The 22022-nt window shown below is 45.8% G+C and overlaps 2 protein-coding genes across 2 annotated transcripts; both read left to right on the top strand.

The window, feature by feature from the left end:
- The first annotated feature begins 1545 nt into the window (after positions 1-1545).
- On the top strand, positions 1546-5954 carry LOC142376656 (E3 ubiquitin-protein ligase TRIM35-like). Its single transcript, XM_075460100.1, has one exon. The coding sequence runs from the start codon at positions 1546-1548 to the stop codon at positions 2929-2931; it is 1386 nt and encodes a 461-aa protein (XP_075316215.1). The 3' UTR covers positions 2932-5954.
- Positions 5955-14208: 8254 nt separating this feature from the next.
- LOC142377648 (nuclear factor 7, brain-like) lies at positions 14209-16542 on the top strand. Its single transcript, XM_075461957.1, has one exon. It carries the CDS (start codon positions 14209-14211, stop codon positions 15589-15591), a length of 1383 nt encoding a protein of 460 aa, XP_075318072.1. The 3' UTR covers positions 15592-16542.
- Positions 16543-22022: the final 5480 nt, after the last annotated feature.

Genomic DNA, 22022 nt, shown 5'->3' on the forward strand with positions numbered 1-22022 from the left:
CAGGACCCAGCCCGACGACCCGCTCGGGAGGACCGGCGCCGCGATCTCTCGGCAGGACACCAACCACAGGCGCCCCGCAGCTGAAACGGAGCCGCGGCCCAGCTGCGGAGCGCCTGCAGCCGGCGTCCCGCCGAGAGATCACGGTACCGATCCTCCCGAGCAGGCCACCAAACTGGGTCCCGGCGAGCCCGAAACACCGCTGGAGGCGGCCGCCACGGGGGGATCGGTGCCGTGATCTCTCGGCGGGACGCCGGCTGCAGGCGCTCCGCAGCTGGGCCGCGGCTCCGTTTCAGCTGCGGGGCGCCTGTGGCATGGTGTCCTGCGAGAGATCGCGGCGCCGGTCCTCCCGAGCGGGTCGTCGGGCTGGGTCCTGGTGGGCCTGGGGTGCCGCTGGAGGCGGCCGTCATCCAGATGGAACTCATGGAGGACCGGCGCCGCGATCTCTCGGCCCAGCTGCGGAGCGCCTGCAGCCGGCGTCCCGCCGAGAGATCACGGCACCGATCCTCCCGTGGCGGCCGCTTCCAGCGGTGTTTCGGGCTCGCCGGGACCCAGTTTGGTGGCCTGCTCGGGAGGATCGGTGCCGTGATCTCTCGGCGTGACGCCGGCTGCAGGCGCCGGTCCTCCCGAGCGGGTCGTCGGGCTGGGTCCTGGTGGGCCTGGGGTGCCGCTGGAGGCGGCCGTCATCCAGACGCAACTCCTGGAGAAGGCGATGAAATTATCCGAGCTGAATGCACCACCGGATGATGTCACTGACCCAGACACACGGCGTGTGCGTTTCAGACGAATCTCGGACTGCCACAGCAGGTACAAGGACGCGATCAGCCATGGATAGCCCCTTGAGCTATTCACTCGTTTTTTACTCGCGCGAAAGAGGCGTTTGAGGCGATGGAATTTAATTTACACCTGCGTCAACGATCGCGCGATGAAGGCGGTGCGAATATTCGCATCGCGTTTGGTGTGAACGCAACGTAAGAGTATACTTCTGATGGTTAATGCTTAAAAATGTAACATGGGCTTAAAATGCTGTTATTTCATTAACTTACCAGTAATTGTTCTTGACGAGCAGTTGAGATCAACGATGTATTACTCTATAGCTCTGCGGTCGGTCATCTTTGGCGCATGCGCGGTTGGAGCAATCTGGGTTTGATTACTTTCCCCTGTGAGCTATGTGATGTCATTTAAACACTTTTTTTGTCCTACCCACAAACTTGAATTCGTGTTCACAGTGGAGAATTCTTTGTCGTAGAAATTAGAGTTGTATTCACAAGACTCACAGCTATTAGATTCATACTCACATAAAAAAAACATTCCTAATCCGAACAATTTTTCAGACTCATGTGTAAAACAGCAGAATTTTGTGTACAACTTTGTCATTACGAGTACGAATGGTTAGAATGATGGATACATCTTTTTGGAAGCTGTCTTATTCCATAAGTTTCACCAAAAACACCACAAACAGTCAGTTTGATGAAGTCAGTAGAGCTGGGAGGGGAGCCATGGCTGACTGTATTCTGTCTGCTGTTTTCAGCTTCACTCACAGACTAAATGGCTTCCATATCAGAGGAAGATTTGTGCTGTTCGGTCTGTCATGACATCTACAGAGATCCTGTTGTTCTGTCATGTAGCCACAGCTTCTGTAGAGACTGTCTGAGGAGCTGGTGGAAGGAGAAACCAGCACAAGAGTGTCCAGTTTGTAAGAGAAGATCTTCAAAGGAAAGCCCACCCTGTACCCTGGCGTTGAAGAATCTGTGTGAGTCCTTCGTACAGGACAGAGATCACAGAGCTTCAGAGGCTCTCTGCAGTCTGCACTCTGAGAAACTCAAACTCTTCTGTCTGGACCATCAGCAGCCGGTTTGTCACATCTGCAGAGATTCAGAAAAACACTCCAACCACAGATTCAGACCCATCGATGAAGCTGCACAGCAACACAAGAAGGAACTTCAGAAATCTCTGGAACCCTTAAAGGAGAAACTGGAGCTCCAGAAGGAAGTTACAGAGAAGTTTGATCAAACAGCAGAACACATTAAGGTCCAGGCCCGACACACAGAGAGGCAGATTAAGGAGCAGTTTAAGAAGCTTCGGCAGTTTTTAGCAGAGGAAGAGGAGGCCAGGCTGGCTGCACTGAGGGAGGAAGAGCAGCAGAAGAGTGGGATGATGAAGGAGAAGATGGAGGCTCTGAGCAGAGAGATGGCAGCTCTTTCAGACACAGTCAGAGCCACAGAGGAGGAGCTGAGAGCTGAAGGCGTCTCATTCCTGAACCACTACAAGGCTGCAGTGGAAAGAGTCCAGCGCTGCCCCCTGCTGGATGATCCACAGCTGCCTGCAGGAGCTCTGATAGACCAGGCCAAACACCTGGGCAACCTGGCCTTCAACATCTGGAACAAGATGAAGGACATGGTCTGCTACACTCCTCTCATTATGGACCCAAACACTGCTGGTTCATATCTCATCCTGTCTGAGGATCTGACCGCTGTGAGAGGAGGAGAGAAACAGAACCTTCCTGATAATCCAGAGAGGCTCGGAGGATTTCGTGTTCTGAGTTCTGAGGGCTTTAACTCAGGGACTCACAGCTGGGATGTCGAGGTTAGAGACAGTACAATCTGGGGACTTGGTGTTTTAGCAGAATCTGCTGAAAGGAAGGGAGACATAAAGCCTCGATTGTGGGCAATTGGGCTCTGTGAAGGTGAATACTCAGTATGGTCACCACCAGCAGCTAAACTCACTCTTCTGTCAGTACCAAAGAAGCTCCGGAGGATCAGAGTGAATCTGGACTGGAACAAAGGAAAGCTGACGTTCTCTGATCTTGATACAAATACACACATACACACCATCACACACACTTTCACTGAGAAGATGTTTCCATATATTTCCACTAATAATAAAGCTAAGATGTTACCTCTGAAGGTCTCAGTGACGGTGGAACAGATCTGATGTGTTCAGGATGAAGAACACAGTTCACATGAGACTTTATTGATCTGTGTGAAACTCAGTGTTTTCATCTTCAAACAGGAACATTTTAGATGTATTGATCTGATCTGTCAGCAGAGCTGCTGTTTGGCTTTAAACTCTGATCAGTTCAGTTTGATCAGCTTCATATCTGCTTAATAATCTGTACTGATGAAACGTCACATGAAGTCGATGACCTGAAGTTTAGTTTTGCTGTGGCAGAGGCTTCACATTTAATTTTAGTTGCTGACATTTTAAAACGTGTTCGTTAATATGTTTAACATCCATGCTCTCAGCAGCGATCAATAATCTGTATTTTCACTGTGTTCCAGGTACATTTACATGTTTTTATGACTCATCACAGACAGGAAGTAATGCTCCACTCTCAGTAAGGTTCAGTTGAGTTAAGTTAAGGTTTCCTATGATCTTGGATGCAAACTAACTATCCTCCTTTTTTCACCTGGCACCTTAAACATGAATCACACGCTAACATTTGAAGTCTTTGTTAAACAGGACTGGACCAACCAGCAGTGATTTGAACATCCCACTCTGTAAAGGTTTCCTTTGTCTTGTTGTAGCTTTCACATTTTGGCCCACATGTCTACAGAGACAAAGAGCCTAACATCTTCAGTCAACATGTGGACTACATGTCCGCCGTTGTTGTAGCTTCTTCAGCTAACACGTGATCCCAGCCACCATCCTCTGACCTTACCGACCAAATGGTCACAGTCACCATTTTGTTTAGTGATTCTTCCTCTTCTGTGATACACCCACAGATTATCTGTCTTTTATTGTTTCTATATGTTGTATATAGTGTTTTGAAGACAATCGTGTTTATTAAGAAAAGTATCATTGATTAAAGGCCACCATGCTAACTTAAAAAAACTTGATTGTGCTATCTTAAAGGAGAAGTTATAATGGGTGCCAATGCCGAAGGAATTGCACACATACACACACAGATTATCTGTTGCCAGACTCTTGTTATTTACTCGTTTCCGTCATGAAATTCGGCGCGCTACTGGTCTAGCAGCGATTGTCCGTCCGGCATAAAAAGCACACCGCTGCATGCGCAACGACCTCGATCAGTGTGCAATGATGTTTGGCTCTCATTAGTCAAAAGGAATTCCGGCAAAATTGGAAAAACCGGGAAAATGGTGAATGGGAAAATGCACTGAAAAGGAAAAAATAGGGGATATTTTTTGCAGTTGGCGCAAAAACTACCATTTTTTGGAGGCCTCATAACTCACCCATACAGCATCACACAGACATCATTCAAAGTTTATATGTGACAGGAGACTCTCAGCTTTAACTGAACAAAAGGCTTTGTTGATACATTATACAGCTTTGGCACAACCGCAGTTTACGTTTTAGGAAGAGTAAAGCTCGGCCAAGTGCTTCTGCCACTTAAATCCTCACTCAAAATTTGATACTGCACCAATTCCACGAACAAATGTCTCTCATGTCCAAAATATCTGCCCGATCTGGACACATTTTACTTCAAAACGTAGGTATTTTTGTCCTCTTTCACCCAAAGTCACAGTCATTGAGCTTTGCCTCACATATTTCTAACAAATCGCGTCTGAGCACAGAGAGTCCACCCTACAGCTCGCATTCCGCCCATTATAAACGCCTAAACTCATAAAATTCATGTGAAAACTTATTTTAAAACTGCCATAAAAAATGAGCCACACATAGTAGCCGAAGAAAAATTACACCGCTGGCTTCTGCTATCTCTTGTGAAGCTCACAGTTCAAGAATTATTCGGATACTACTTTTACTTTTCGAACAGCGGCCGTTTGTTTGAGACAATGCGGTTAAAAAAAACCTCCAAGGTTAAAAACTCATAGTCTGTGTACAAATGTCAGTTGGAACTCACACGAGCCGCAGCTGGTTCCGTATCCGTAGCAACGCCTTGTTAGCCTGCTCTGTTCTAAGACTGCTTATGAGGGCGGAGCCAAGATGGATGCCCTGTTATAACAGCTTGATGTTATAAATCTGATCTGCTTTTCTCCTTTAAACTGATAGTGAGGGGAATTTTGAAAATACCCACAATGCAATGGGAAAATGCATTGAAAAGCACTTAACGAGGGCATTATGAAAATGCCATAAAAGCTGTATTTTAAACAGGACCTTGATAAAAAATGACATAACTGTCTTCAGCAGACCTGTCTTCTGTATTCAATGGGAAAATTGATTGAAAAGTACTTAACTAGCCAAAAACTGCCCTATTTTGGAGGCCTCATAACTCAGCCATACAGCATCACAGAGACATCATTCAAAGTTTTTATGTGACAGGAAACTCTCGGCTTTAACTGAAGTAAAGGGTTTGTTGATAGGGCAGGCAGTAGATTGACACCCATCAAAATTTCTTCAAAAATTTTCTAGTTTGTAGGTGGTCGGTGGCGTAGTTGGTTAAGCAGCCGCCCCATGTACAGAGGCTAAAGTCCTCGCTCTAGCTGGCCCTGGTTCGACTCCCGCACCGAGCGGCCCTGTGCTGAGTGTCTTTCCCCCCTGCTTCCTGTCTCTCTCAAACTGTCCTAACATTAAAAGGCATAAAAAGCCCCAAAAAATACTTAAAAAAAAAAGTAGTTATTGTGTATTTTTACTGTAATAGCTGCTGGTTGTGAAGGTCAGAGCTCAGATTCAAAGCCTTTATGTCTGTTCTGTATGTCTCATATCTGTCCCAGATTTATAAATTGATATAAGACTCAGACTTAGACTTTCTTTCTATTGTCATTGCACAAAAAACACAAGTGAGTTTTTTACAACGAAATGTCGTTCCTCGACTACCGGTCAACATCGCTAGATATCCAAGCTATACAGACTGTACAATATAAAACGGTGTGGAAGTGCTGTGTGCCAGCACTCGGAATAAAGAATATAAAAAATATATAAATAAATAAAATGCACAAAGTGCAAAAGTGTTACTAAAATATTGCACTCAGCCTAAGGGAAATTGCACAGACAGAAGTGTGTAAGGTACAGTGCGAGTAATTGTCCATGTCAATTGGGGGGGGGGGTTGTTGTTATGTGGGGGAGATGGATGAATGTGCGTTGAGCAGTCTTATGGCCAGGGGGAAGAAGCTGTTCCTCAAACTGGTTGTCCTGCAGAAGATGCTTCGGAACCTTCTGCCGGACGCCAGCAGGCGGAATAGTCCATGGTTGGGGTGGGTGGGGTCTGTGAGGATCTGGTGGGCTCTGGACAGGCAGCGCCTGTCTGCTATGTCTCTGATAGGTGTGAGCTGAGTCCCGATGACCTTCTCCCCTGTCCTCACCACCCTCTGCAGAGACTTACAGTCGGAGGCCTTACAGCTCCCAGACCAGAGGGAGATGCAGTTGGTCAGCATGCTCTCAATTGTCCCTTTGTAGAAGGTCTGGAGGATGGGGGAGGGAGGGAAGCTCTCCTCATCCTATGCAGGAAGTGCAGGCGCTGTTGTCCCTTCTTCACCAGTGATGTGATGTGGGGTGACCAGCTGAGGTTGTCTGTGATGTGCACCCCCAGAAACTTGGTGCTGCTGACGACCTCCACAGCTGAGTCGTTGATGAGGAGTGGTGAGTGGCTGGGTCTGGATCTCCTGAAGTCAACGATGATCTCCTTGGTCTTGTTGACGTTCAAGATCAGGTTGTTACCTCTGCACCAGTCCACCAGATGACCCACCTCCTCCCAGTAGGCCACCTCGTTGTTGTCCCGGATGAGGCCCACTACTGTAGTGTTGTCTGCGTACTTCAGGATGTGGTTGGATCTGAAGCGTGGACGACAGTCGTGGATCATCAGGGTGAACAGCAGGGGGCTCAGGACGCAGCCCTGAGGGGTACCAGTGTTCAGGGTGATGACACTGGAGGTGTTGTTCCCCACTCTGACAGACTGGGTTCTGTCGGTGAGGAAGTCCAGCAGCCAGTTGCACAGGGGGGTGTTCAGTCCCAAGGGGCCCAATTTGCATACCAGGTCCTGGGTGATTATCGTGTTGAATGCTGAGCTGAAGTCCAGAAACAACATCCGCACGTGGGTGTTCTTCTCCTCCAGGTGCTCCAGGCTCTGGTGTAGCGCAGTGGAGACTGCATCCTCAGTGCAGCGCTTGGGCTGGTATGCAAACTGGAACGGTTGAGGAATGGGGGGAGTGTGGAAGTGATGTGGTCCTTAACTAGCCTTTCGAAGCACTTCATGATGGAAGATGTGAGTGCGACGGGTCGGTAGTCGTTAAGGCATGTGACTGTGGACGTTTTCGGGACCGGGACGATGGTGGCGGACTTGAAGCACCGGGGGACGACGGCCTGGTTCAGGGACGTGTTGAAGATGTCCGTGAGCACGTGGGCCAGCTGGTCTGAGCATTCCTTCATCAGCCGACTTGGAATGTTGTCAGGGCCTGCAGCTTTCCGTGCGTTAACCTTCCTCAGAGCTCTCCGCATAGCCGTGGTTTCGAGTCTGAGTGCCTGTTCGTCGGGGTGTGGAGTCGCTTTCCTCGCAGGGGTGTTGTTCAGCTCTTCGAATCTTACGAAGAAGTTGTTGAGCTCGTTGAGGAAGCCGGTATCGTTCTGACAGGATGGGGGTGTGGGTTTATAATCCGTGACGGTCTGGATGCCCTGCCACAGTTGTTTTGTGTTGCTGGAGTCTTGGAAGAGACCTTGGATTTTCCGACTGTGGGCTCGCTTGGCGTCTCTGATGGCACGGTTCAGATTGGCCCTCGCCGATATAAGTCCCTGCCTGTGGCAGTGGTGGCACATGATTGAAGAGTTTCACTAATCATTTTGTTTTTTATCAATAACTATCATTGGAAATTAATTAATATTTGCTAATGACCAAGCCAGCTGCTTCTTGATCCCAAACACAACCAAAGCAATGACTTTGCCACATTTTCACCAAAATCTTGCGTAATGGGAAATTTGGGTTCTTTGTTCATGTGTTGTGTTTCTCTTGGTTTCCCTGAAATGTTTTACAACAGAACTGCATAAACTGCTTCAGCTAATAATGTTTAACGTCATATGGTTGATTTTCCAATGTGCTCTGTACTAAAGATGGAATTTGAACTGTCTGGACAAATATGTGTACATGATGAAGACTGTATGAAAGGACCGATCTTAGCTTCAGTGGGTTGTCCAGACTCCTGAACCCCCGCGGTTGAAAGAGGCTGCACCCTATTGGGCCGAATAGTGAGACTTGGTGTCTGAATCTGTTTGATGATTATTGCTGACTATTGCTGGTTGTTCATTCTGATATGATTTATTATTCTATAATAAATTATATAAATCTTAGGAGACTTATTGTTGTCTTTGCTTCTTCTCCGCAGAGCAAACAGTTGTTGCCTCTACAAACTTGAACATTAGACAAACAATCAATGTCTCCATTGCAGCGAATGGAAATGCAACTGTAAAAGTACAACAGGAAAATAAAGACGAGGTTTTAAAAAATAATGAAAAAACTGACTTTGAAACATTACAAAGAAGCTAAGACCCTTAAAGGTGAAAGTTTTTTTTTTTTTTTAAACCTGCACCTTATTTCTGGCATCTACTCACCGATAACAGTTGGGTGAAAGTCGGCATCCTACAGAAGATATTTAGATCACTGGATATCTGCATATGTCCATATAACGGGAAAGGACAGGGCAGAGACAATACAGCCTCTAAATAAGACCTTATATGTCTTTATTTCCCCAATACTTTAAGCCGAATGAATGAATGAACGCGTATTATTGCACTGTTAGCTCAGAGCTGCCGTGTTATTGTTATTCGGGGCTATCGGGGGGCTTAAGGGAGCTTTCTACACACGAGTCTACTGGGATGACTTCAGCGACTTGCCGCTTTGCTTAAATTCAGACCTCATTGATGTTGTTAACACATGTTATCTTTCAGATTTTTGTCCAAAGGCTCTAAAAGCAGTGATCAAGCCATCATTAAAAAACAACTCCTCATAAAAGAAGGATGTAGCAGAATCAAACCCCCAGGACTTATTTTCAGTCCTTTAACACATTTTAAGTAATAACTCTCTAACACAGAGAACCTTTTTTCCAGCCAAATCTCTGAATTAGTGTTTTGGATCTTTTAAACATTCTATCTTCAGATTATGGACTTTAGCTCTGGGCTGCACAGAGGTGGGGTGGTTAGCATCATCACCTCACAGCAAGACGGTTCCTGGTCCGAATCCCTACTGGAGCCTTTTCTCTGCTGGTTCAGATCTCATCCTGTCTGAGGATCTGACCGCTGTGAGTGTAGGAGAGGAACAGAACCTTCCTGATAATCCAGAGAGGTTTGATTATCCCTGGTCTGTTCTGAGTTCTGAGGGCTTTAACTCAGGGACTCACAGCTGGGATGTCGAGGTTAGAGACAGTACAGTCTGGGGACTTGGTGTGTTAGCAGAGTCTGCTGAGAGGAAGTAAGACATAGAGTCTGGATTGTGGATGATTGAGCTCTATGAAGGTGAATACTCAGCATGGTCAACAGCAGCTGAACCCACTCTTCTGTCAGTACCAAAGAAGCTCCGGAGGATCAGAGTGAATCTGGACTGGAACAAAGGAAAGCTGACGTTCTCTGATCTTGATACAAACACACACATACACACCATCACACACACTTTCACTGAGAAGATGTTTCCGTATATTGACACTGATACTAAAGCTAAGATGTTACCTCTGAAGGTCTCAGTGACGGTGGAACAGATCTGATGTGTTCAGGATGAAGAACACAGTTCACATGAGACTTTATTGATCTGTGTGAAACTCAGTGTTTTCATCTTCAAACAGGAACATTTTAGATGTATTGATCTGATCTGTCAGCAGAGCTGCTGTTTGGCTTTAAACTCTGATCAGTTCAGTTTGATCAGCTTCATATCTGCTTAATAATCTGTACTGATGAAACGTCACATGAAGTCGATGACCTGAAGTTTAGTTTTGCTGTGGCAGCGGCTTCACCTTTAATTTCAGTTGCTGACATTTTCAAACGTGTTCGTTAATATGTTTAACATCCATGTTCTCAGCAGCGATCAATAGTCTGTATTTTCACTGTGTTCCAGGTAAATTTACATGTTTTTCTGCCTTTATAATGAGGGATGCTCTGATCGCTCAGCTGCTCATCATCAGATCAGACTGATCAGAGAAATATGATCATTTTAAATCAGTTAAACTCTGATCACAGACATCTGAATATAAAATGTATCTATAGATATAATATGGATCATATATGTGGAACCCCTCAAGGGGTGGATCCCAGACAACCCTTAACAGTTCGAGGTTGGGAGGGAGGGGCTCGAAGCCGGTCAGGCGGGGGACTAGAAACGGGCATGTAGTACCGGCTTCGGGCAGCAGGAGGCAGTGGTCTGGCAGACGCCCAGACCGCAGACGGCGTGGCAGGAGCAGGTGGAGGTCTGGCGGACGCCCAGACCTGACATGGAGAAGCTGCATTCAGCTTCTATGCTCCACATGTCTGGAACAAACTCCCAGAAAACCTCAGATCAGCTGAAACACTCAGTGTGTTTAAGTCCAGGTTGAAGACACACCTATTTTCAGCTACGTTTGAATAAAGCTCAAAACTTAATCACATTTTAACTACTGATTTTATATTGTTCTTATTTCTTTATTTTTGTTTCCAATTTAAATCATGCTTTTTATTTCTCTGATTTTATCTATTTTTTATTTTTATTTTTATTATTTCTTTTAAATGCCTTATTGTGATTTTATATAGCTGGGAAGCACTTTGAATTGCATTGTGTATGAATTGTGCTCTATAAATAAAATTGCCTTGCCTTGCCTTGCCTTGATAACGTCAGTGGCTCGTCCAGGAAGCGGCCCAACCTCGGACAAAGAGCAGGGATCAGGAAACACAAATGCAAGCAGAGGAAAGTAGGGCGCGCACACACTCAGGACTTTCTCACGTTCCTTTGGGAGAGTAGAGCAGGCGTTGTATAAAACTCTGGTCCAGGCCACGGTTCCTCGGGTTCGTTCGTTTCGTTCGTCTCGTCCGGTCTCGTCCTGCTCTCCAGGGCCCACCAGTGCCGGCCCGCCCGCCGCCGCTTCCGATCCCCGCGGAATCCCCCGCTGACTTCCCGTAAGTCTGCAAACATCCCTTTTTATACCCAACCCTTTCAATGTCCAAACAACCGGATAGGTAGAGTCCTAATTGTCCGTGTGGCAGAAAAGGTGTTGGCAATTGAGTCATTAGTGAGCCGCCAATGAGGAGACGGTATGTAGGGGGCAGTCAATTGGGAACACACGATGCACTCACAGCAACTCTATCATTGTATTCGCAGCACAGCGAACGGTAACACAGCAACCAGTATATATATATAAAGACACAGCAAATAATGAATAAACACAGCAAACAAAATAACCAAAATACCCCACCTCCAGCAGGCTGACACAAACACACTCCCTGGGCTGACTAAAAAGAACTTGGGTCATGCAGACCCCTCCCACAGATTAACATGCAAATTGTTCAGTCTTGGCTGAAACTCCAGAGAGGTTCAGAGGATTCGCTGTTCTGAGTTCTGAGGGCTCAACCTCAGGGACTCACAGCTGGGATATCGAGGTTGGAGACAGTACTTTCTGGGCACTTGGTGTGTTAGCGGATTCTGCTGAGAGGAAGGGAAGATAATAAACTGGATTGTGTGTGATTTGGCTCTATGAAGGTGAATACTCAGCATGGCCAACACCCGCTGAACCTACTCTTCTGTCAGTACCAAAGAAGCTCCGGAGGATCATCTGGAGGAGTGAATCTGGACAGGAACAAAGGAAAGCTGACATTCTCTGATCTTGATACAAACACACACATACACACCATCACACACACTTTCACCGAGAAGATGTTTCCATATATTGAGAATGATGATGAAGTGAAGATTTTCGGGCTCAATGTCCCCCACTTCCTTACAGGGGATTCCGCCAGCCGTTCCCAACAGACCCTCACAATACGTTTGGGCCTGCCAGGTCTGACCGGCTTCCTCCCCCACCAGCGGAGCCAACTCACCACCAGGTGGTGATCAGTTGATAGCTCCGCCCGATTGTCTTCACCCGAGTGTCCAGGACATACGGCCGCAAGTCCGACGATACGACCACAAAGTCGATCATCGAGCTGCGGCCTAGGGTGTCCTGGTGCCACATATGGACACCCTTCTGCCTGAACATGGTGTTCGTTATGGACAGTCCATGACGAGCACAGAAGTCCAACAACAGAACACCCCTCTGATTCAGATCGAGGGGGCCGTTCCTCCCAATCACGCCCCTCCAGGTCTCACTGTCATTGCCCACGTGAACATTGAAGTCCCCCAGCAGGACGAGGGAGTCTCCTGGAGGAGCACTCTCCAGTTCATCCTCCAGGAACTCCAAAAAGTGTTGGGACTCTGAACTGCTGCTCAGTGCAATTGCACAGTCAGGACCCGTCACCCCACCCTAAGGCGGAGGGAGGCTACCCTCTCGTCGACCGGGGTAAATCCCAATGTACAGGCGCACAGCCGGGGGGCAATAAGTATGCCCACACCTGCTCTGCGCCTCTCACCATGGGCAACTCCAGAGTGGAAGAGAGTCCGACCCCTCTCAAGGAGGCTGGTTCCGGAGCCCAAGCCATGAGTCAAGGTGAGTCCGACTATATCTAGCCGGAACCGCTCAGCCTCACGCTCCGGCTCAGACTCCTTCCCCAACAGAGAGGCGACGTTCCACGTCCCAAGAGCCAGCTTCAGTAGCCGAGGATCAGACCGCCAAGGTCTCCACGTCGGGGGACCCACGTCGAATTTTCGGGCTGTGCCCGACCGAGCCCCATGGCCACAAGTCCGGCCACCAGACACTTGCTGCCGGGCCCCGCCCCCGGGCCTGGCTCCATGAGGAGGCCCCAGAGACCCGCAACCAGGCAAAGGAAGACGTCGTCCAATTTTGTTTTGCTCCATAAAGGGTCTTGTGAGCTGTTCTTTGTCTGGTCCCCAATGTGTTTACCTTGGGTGACCCAAACAGGGGCTTAAGGTCCCGGGAAACATAACTCCCAGACTCATTGGGGCACGCAAACCCCCCCACCACGATAAGGTGACAGCTCATGGGGGAGGAGTTGATGAGTTAATAAGTGGTGTACAAATCTTGAAATGGATTCTTTTTATCTCTTTGAAAAGTTTCCACCTTATTTGAGTCTTCCGGTGAAACCCAGTTGGTTTTAAATCTGGACAAAGTCAGTCTGTTGTCGGAGAACCTGAAATAAACCCTGTCAGAAGGTCAAATGTAGAGCCTCGGTTTAACCTGGTAGCCTCTGATTTGCTGACCAGTTTGGATTACGCCCTTACTCTAACCTATAGCTCCAGCCTCCTTGCGACCCGGAGATTTAGTAAGCGGGTATAGAAAATGGATGAATGGATTCTGATTAGTTTCCAATGAATTGGATTTTAATAGCCTTGAATTGGACTGTACCTATGAAGTGCTCTGAGATATTTGTAGCGATTTGGCGCTTTACAGATAAAACTGAACTGAATTTAATGTATTCAAAATGTTAGATTGGGACATTGAAAACTGCTGGTTTGGGCTGCGCATGTGTGAGAACAATTCTTCAGAACTGCCTTTCACTCAGTTGGGATGGAGTAGAGTCGGGGCCTCATTCTGCCCTTTAGGATAAGGATCGATCACTTGCTCCCAACCGGTGAGCTTTTCTGGGCTTCAGACGGACACCCAGTCAGTCACCCGGCTTTAAGGCATGCAGTTACTTATCAGACAATAGTGTTCAAGTTTAATCAGCTATTCTGTTATTAAGGGAGAAGTTATTTGTGGTTATTGGGTATGTTTACTGTAAATAAAAACAGCTGGTCACAAAAGTCATAACCTCCATGTCGGCTGTTGTTGAGTTCAGCTGCTTATTGTTGTTTTCAACAGAGTTTGAATGTGAGCTGCATCACAAAATATAAAAATGCAGATAAAAATATAAAACCTACTGATCATTAACTTCCAAAGCTGCTGGCAGGTTTATCTCTGAACTCTGGAACGAACCACACCTTAGTTCGGGGAAGGTTTAAGCTCCACCCGACTGAGCTGAGACGGAGCAGGAAACAGTCAGAGATTCTTCTTCACTACAGAGAGACACACAGACGATCAGATTCACCTTCAGACCAAACTCACAGCTTCCTCTGAGCGAGTCCAGCTGCAGGAGAGAGAAGTGGAAACTTCAAGCTGCTCACACTCCACACACTGAAGGTGAGTTTGACCAAAAACACCACAAACAGTCAGTTTGATGAAGTCAGTAGAGCTGGGAGGGGAGCCATGGCTGACTGTATTCTGTCTGCTGTTTTCAGCTTCACTCACAGACTAAATGGCTTCCAGATCAGAGGAAGATTTCTGCTGTTCGGTCTGTCATGACATCTACAGAGATCCAGTTGTTCTGTCGTGTAGCCACAGCTTCTGTAGAGACTGTCTGAGGAGCTGGTGGAAGGACAAACCAGCACAAGAGTGTCCAGTTTGTAGGGAAATATCTGTGACAGAACCACTCTGTAACCTGGTATTGAAGAATCTGTGTGAGTCCTTCGTACAGGACAGAGATCACAGAGCTTCAGAGGCTCTCTGCAGTCTGCACTCTGAGAAACTCAAACTCTTCTGTCTGGACCATCAGCAGCCGGTTTGTCTCATCTGCAGAGATTCAGAAAAACACTCCGACCACAGATTCAGACCCATCCATGAAGCTGCACAGCAACACAAGAAGGAACTTCAGAAATCTCTGGAACCCTTAAAGGAGAAACTGGAGCTCCAGAAGGAAGTTACAGAGAAGTTTGATCAAACAGCAGAACACATTAAGGTCCAGGCCCGACACACAGAGAGGCAGATTAAGGAGCAGTTTAAGAAGCTTCGGCAGTTTTTAGCAGAGGAAGAGGAGGCCAGGCTGGCTGCACTGAGGGAGGAAGAGCAGCAGAAGAGTGGGATGATGAAGGAGAAGATGGAGGCTCTGAGCAGAGAGATGGCAGCTCTTTCAGACACAGTCAGAGCCACAGAGGAGGAGCTGAGAGCTGAAGGCGTCTCATTCCTGAACCACTACAAGGCTGCAGTGGAAAGAGTCCAGCGCTGCCCCCTGCTGGATGATCCACAGCTGCCTGCAGGAGCTCTGATAGACCAGGCCAAACACCTGGGCAACCTGGCCTTCAGCATCTGGAACAAGATGAAGGACATGGTCCAATACACTCCTCTCATTATGGACCCAAACACTGCTGGTTCAAAGCTCATCCTGTCTGAGGATCTGACCGCTGTGAGTGAAGGAGAGGAACAGAACCTTCCTGATAATCCAGAGAGGCTTGATTATCCCTGCGGTGTTCTGAGTTCTGAGGGCTTTAACTCAGGGACTCACAGCTGGGATGTCGAGGTTGGAGACAGTACATTCTGGGAACTTGGTGTGTTAGCAGAGTCTGCTGAGAGGAAGGAAGACATAAACTCTGGATTGTGGGTGATTGAGTTCTTCAAAGGTGAATACTCAGCATGGTCACCACCAGCTGAACTCACTCTTCTGTCAGTACCAAAGAAGCTCCGGAGGATCAGAGTGAATCTGGACTGGAACAAAGGAAAGCTGACGTTCTCTGATCTTGATACAAACACACACATACACACCATCACACACACTTTCACTGAGAAGATGTTTCCACATATTTTAACTGTGAATAAAGCTAAGATGTTACCTCTGAAGGTCTCAGTGACGGTGGAACAGATCTGATGTGTTCAGGATGAAGAACACAGTTCACATGAGACTTTATTGATCTGTGTGAAACTCAGTGTTTTCATCTTCAAACAGGAACATTTTAGATGTATTGATCTGATCTGTCAGCAGAGCTGCTGTTTGGCTTTAAACTCTGATCAGTTCAGTTTGATCAGCTTCATATCTGCTTAATAATCTGTACTGATGAAACGTCACATGAAGTCGATGACCTGAAGTTTAGTTTTGCTGTGGCAGCGGCTTCACCTTTAATTTCAGTTGCTGACATTTTCAAACGTGTTCGTTAATATGTTTAATATCCATGTTCTCAGCAGCGATCAATAATCTGTATTTTCACTGTGTTCCAGGTACATTTACATGTTTTTCTGCCTTTATAATGAGGGATGCTCTGATCGCTCAGCTGCTCATCATCAGATCAGACTGATCAGAGAAATATGATCATTTTAAATCAGTTAAACTCTGATCACAGACATCTGAATATAAAATGTATCTATAGATATAATATGGATCATATATGTGGAACAAACTCCCAGATAACTGCAGCTCTGCATCAACTCTTCTTCTTTTAAATCAAACATGAAGACTTTCCTGTTCGCTGCATTTAATGAGCAGGAATCATTTGGCCTGGAGGACTCTGATTGATAACTCGTAACCAAAGAACCTTTTTGTGATTTGTAATGGAAAATGAATTCTTCTATGCATTGTATTGAGTGTTACTGTGTATAACCTGCAGATGACCTTGTTGCCAGATCCCAACACATCCCGTTTTTCTCTTTCCTCCCGAGAACACGGTGTGCTGGTTGTATGATAAAGCTGCACTTTAAGCAGGATAGAAGGGAAGCTGGGACTTGCAGCTGTGTCTGTGTAACCTCGACTGTAGCTGGGGAGGAAAGGTAGATAAGAACGCTCAACTACACCCGAGGAGCGATGACGCAGCAATGTGCATTATAACCGACTTGTTTCTGTCTCGGTGGTCAGAGCAGCTCTGTACTTCGTGCTGTGTTGTTCTCTCTTGCAAGATATCATTAAAAGCCTTTTATCTCCTCAGAAAATAACCGACTCTGAGCCTTACTAACATTTCCACCACAGATTCTCAACCGCTTTTGAGTTCAGCCTCCACATTCATTTCATTGCACATCTCCTTTGCAGTTGTCTGTGCATCAGAAAATCCAGTGGTTCTGCAGCAGGTGAGGGAATGGCTGGTTTTCTTTAGCAGGTTGGCAGCGACCTCTAGCTGCACGGAGGGTGATTGCATCAGTTTACTCACACGCTGGATTTTGCTCAGAATGTCATACATGGCTGTACAAATGCGAATGGATCCAATCTCCTCAGCCAAAGACTGAGCTGCAACTCTCACCAAAGGGTCTACAGTTGACTCCCTCACCTCCAGGAGAGCCTCTCTGATTTGCCTCACTGCCTCAATGCTTTTTATGTCAGTGTCGAGGGTCCAATTCAGGTCATTTGAGACTTTAGATCCCCGAAACCTGAATTTCCAGCAATTATTTACCAATTATTTTTTGTCATCTAGTCGTACTAACAGTGGTCCATAAAAATGAGGAAGAGTGTGAGCAGCCTGTGACAGCACAGTCCCTCCAAAAGTTAAAACACACACTGAGCTAATCCTATAACTGGGCTGACTAAAAAGAACTTGGGTCATTCAGACTCCTCCCACAGATTAACAGGCAAACTGGTCAGTCTTGGCTGAAACTACTTTCAATGGGGGCTGTTATAACATAGTGAAACTAAACCAGCAACAAGCCTACTTAGCAGTCAAAGTAGAGCAAAAATCAGTCTGGCACACAAGGAAAATGTTACTTACTTATTCTGGATGAATCAAGGAGTTCACAGTCCCTCCAAAAGTTAAAACACACACTGAGCTAACACACTACCTGGGCTGACTAAAAAGAACCTGGGTCTTGCAGACCCCTCCCACAGATTAACAGGCAAATTGGCTTAAACTAGCTTCAATGGGGGCTGTTATCACACAGTAGCCGCTTTCGGACAGAGCCGTTCCAAGAACGCAGTTTTAAGAACGGTCCTACTCGAATTTTGTTCTGATAACTATCCTTCCCCAGCGGAACTGTTTCAGTATGCATTCGCACATGAGTCGGGACTGATGCACCGCGCGCAGCCGTCTTTGTCAGTGACGTGTTACTTTAGCGCGACATTCAACAACAAAACAAAACAAAACCCGGTAAAAGTAAGGAGAGAAGAAAAAACACCACAAAGAAGCTAATATGGAAAGCTAGGAGGCCACCGTGTTCATGGTCTGCATGATGGTGATATTAATCATGGACGATCACATGGGGCGTCTAACATGGAGGCTGGAAGAGCTCACAGAGAGAGTCAGGAGACGAAGGATGGAGCGCAGGCGATACTTTTTCATTTCATGAAGGAAGGAGAGCAGAGTGCCGCAGACAAAGGAGACAACGTGTAAGTTTAACTTATCAAATACCCGCCGGTTGTGTCCGAGTCGTATGAGTAAACATTTCAGCCTGATAACATGACAAGGGGCGGAGCTACCAACTACCAAACACCTACGTCAGATGTGTTATATAGAACCCTGAAAAGACCCAACCCCAGAGAAGGAGCTGAAATGGTTATAGGAGCTGAGGGAGATAGTCCCGAGTTCCTGTATGTCCGAATGCGGGAGAAAACGGTCCCGCGGATTAAAGGGTTATTAGAACTGCCAAAGGTTCCTACAGTCCGAAAGTGGCTAGTGAAAATAAACCAGCAGCAAGCCTACTTAGCAGTCAAAGTACAGCAAAAAGCAGCCTGGTACACAAGAAAAATGTTACTTACTTATTCTGGATAAATCAAGGAGTTCACAGTCCCTCCAAAAGTTTAATCATACATTGACCTAACAAACTACCTGGGCTGACTAAAAAGAACTTGGGTCATGCAGACCCCTCCCACAGATTAACAGGCAAATTGGCCACTCTTGGCTGAAACTAGTTTAAATCTGTTATCGCACAGTGAAACTAAACCAGCAGCAAGCCTACTTAGCAGTCAAAGTATAGCAAAAAGCAGCCTGGTACACAAGAAAAATGTTACAAAGTAAAAGTCAGGTTTATTGTCAAATTCCTCATATATACAAGACTTACAGAGAGATCAAAATTGCGTTCCTAAATATCCCACGGTGATGACAGGACAAGAAATTTACCAACAAGTAACACATGACAGTAAAAATTAAAGTGGACAGGCTTATTCTCGTCATACTAAAATAAAATACATAAAAAAATACATGAAAAATACATAAAAAAGATTACATACTTAGTCTGGATGAATCAAGGAGTTGACCATCCTTCCAAACGTTAAAACACACACTGAGCTAACACACTACCTGGGCTGACTAAAAAGAACTTGGGTCTTGCAGACCCCTCCCACAGATTAACCGGGAAATTGGCCACTCTTGGCTGAAACTAGTTTGATAAGGCTAGTAGCGGATGGGAAGAAACTGTTCTGTGGTGTGAGGATTTGGTCCTGATGGACCGCAGCCTCCTACCAGAGGGAAGTGTCTCAAAGAGTTTGTGACCGGGGTGGGAGGGATCAGCCACAATCTTCCCTGCACGCCTCAGAGTCCTGGAGGCGTATGTCTGTGAATAAAGTGAATTATTCTGATGACTGTATGTCAGATTTTAGTCACAGTCAGACAGTGACTGTGAATAAAGAGAAGGTGTTACCTCTGAAGGTCTCAGTTACGGTTAAACAGATCTGATGTGTTCAGGATGAAGAACACAGTTCACATGAGACTTTATTGATCTCTTTGAAACTCCGTGTTTTCATCTTCAAAAAGGAACATTTTAGATGTATTGATCTTTTGAGCGACCTCGATTGGTGTGCAATAATGTTTGGCTCTCATTAGTCGAAAGGAATTCCGGCAAAATTGGAAACAACGGGAAAATGGTGGATGGGAAAATGCATTGAAAATGAAAAAAGTAGGGCAGTTTTTTGCAGTTGGCGCAAAAACTACCCTATTTTGGAGGCCTCATAACTCAGCCATAAAGCATCACACAGACATCATTCAAAGTTTATATGTGACAGGAAACTCTCGGCTTTAACTGAGCAAAAGGCTTTGTTGATACATTATACAGCTTTGACACAACCGCAGTTTACGTTTTAGGAAGAGTAAAGCTCGGCCGAGGTGCTTCTCCCACTTAAATATCACTCAAAATTTGATACTGCACAAATTCCTCGAACAAATGCCTCTCATGTCCAAAATATCTGCCCGATCTGGACAAATTTGACTTCAAAACGTAGGTATTTTTGTCCTCTTTCACCCAAAGTCACACTCATTGAGCTCTGCCTCACAGATATCTCATAAATCGCCTCTGAGCACAGAGAGTCCACCCTCCAGCTCGCATTCCGCCCATTATAAACGGCTAAACTCATAAAATTCATGTGAAAACTTATTTTAAAAATGCCATTTTTTAAAAATTAGCCACACATAGTAGCCAAATAAAAATTACATTGCTGGCTTCTGCTATCTCTTGTGAAACTCACGGTTCAAGAATTATTCGGATACGACTTTTACTTTTCGAACAGCGACCGTTTGTTCGAGACAGTGCGGTTAAAAAAAAAACTCGAAAGTTAAAAACTCATAAGCCCTTTTCCATCAGATTCTGTAGCGAATTAAAAGTTATATCGCATTACTTTGTTGCGATATAAGATGCGTTCGGTTGGTTTTCCATCAAACAGGACGATTCTAGCGAAATAAAATGACATCACCGGAACGTGCTGATGCGTATTATTCTGACTCGACCAGATGATTTTCCATTACAAAAGTGGCGAATTGTAGCGAATTAGAATGCTCGGTAGCAGGAATTTAATTGCTCGCGCTGTTATTGTCAGCCTCCCGGAATAGTAACAGTTGCTATAACTTTCAAGGCTACGTACCTTTTCACCACCGGCTTTCGTTTTATTTATTAGGCTAGTTACTTATTTAGAGTTATGGACCGTAGGATAGGACTAAACATGCTGCTAGTGCTGCTATGTCAGCTTATAATAGCCATCAGAAATTTAAGATGGAGGATCCTTCATCCGCAGGATCCGCAGCATAATTAATTCTCGCCTCGCTCTCATCGATGAGAGCGAGGCGAGAATTAATTATGCTGCTTCAGGACCTCCCGAATTGTGTTTAAAAAAAGCAGAGTCTCTGCTCTCGACCATTTGTTTCTTTTATCATCGGATATGGTTGTTTCTAGTTGTTGCTGCTGTTTTGATACCGACAGGATAGGTGAAATGGGGCGGCTGAGCGGCTCAACAACAACATTCGAATCCTCGCGCTTTACCAATACCATCTGCGCATGCGTGGCTAGTCTGAATCGCATTAACCTTTTCCATCACTTCTGTAGCGATACAACTTAGCCCTGAACCACCTATTTCGAGCGAATTGATTTAATGCGACAAAACAGGCGTTCTAGCGATTTAACCGTTTTTCCATCACATGTATCGCACTAACTTCTTGATGCGCATCAAATTAAAGCGAATCATGTCGTTGATGGAAAAAGGGCCATAGTACAAATGTCAGTTGGAACTCAAACGAGCCGCAGCTGGTTCCGTATCCGTAGCAACGCCTTGTGAGCCTGCTCTGTTCTAAGACTGCTTATGAGGGAGGAGCCAAGATGGCTGCCCTGTTATAACAGCTTGATGTTATAAATCTGATCTGTTTTTCTCCTTTAAACTGATTGTGAGGGGAATTTTGAAAATACCCACAATGCAATGGGAAAATGCATTAAAAAGCACTTAACGAGGCCATTTTGAAAATGCCATAAATGTTGTATTTTAAACAGGACCTTGATAAAAATAACATAACTGTCTTCAGCAGACATCTCTTATGTCAATGGGAAAATGCCAAAAGCTTCCCTATTTTGGAGGCCTCATAAGTCAGCCACACAGAGACCTCATTCAAAGTTTATATGTGACAGGAAACTCTCAACTTTAACTGAAGTAAAGGGCTTGTTGATGGGGCGGGCAGTAGATTGGCACCCATCAAAATTTCTCCAGAAATTTTCTAGTTGCACTTACTCTAGCACAAGTTATGCTCTTAGCTTTTCTGTTTTGGAAGGAAATGCACTTAAGATTTCTTGTGAAGATTTCTTTTGCCTACCGATGTTGAACACACTTATCGTAAATCGCTTTGGATAAAAGCGTCTGCAAAATTGACCATAATGTAATGTAATGAAGATGGGAAACTTGCTGAGCTCAGCTGCTTATTCTTGTTTTTAACAGAGCTGCATCACAACAAAATGTTTTACATTCATCATAGTGTTTGTTGTTCTGAACTGTGCAGATAAAGTCAGGAATGTGATCCCGCTTGCAGGCATGGAACAAAACACACCTTAGTTACAGGTGAGGCAGCAGGTCTAACAGGTTTAAGCTCCACCCGACTGACCTGAGACGGAGCAGGAAACAGTCAGAGATTCTTCTTC

This window comes from Odontesthes bonariensis, chromosome 3, assembly GCF_027942865.1.
Source record: "Odontesthes bonariensis isolate fOdoBon6 chromosome 3, fOdoBon6.hap1, whole genome shotgun sequence".
Classification (NCBI taxonomy): Eukaryota; Metazoa; Chordata; class Actinopteri; order Atheriniformes; family Atherinopsidae; genus Odontesthes; species Odontesthes bonariensis.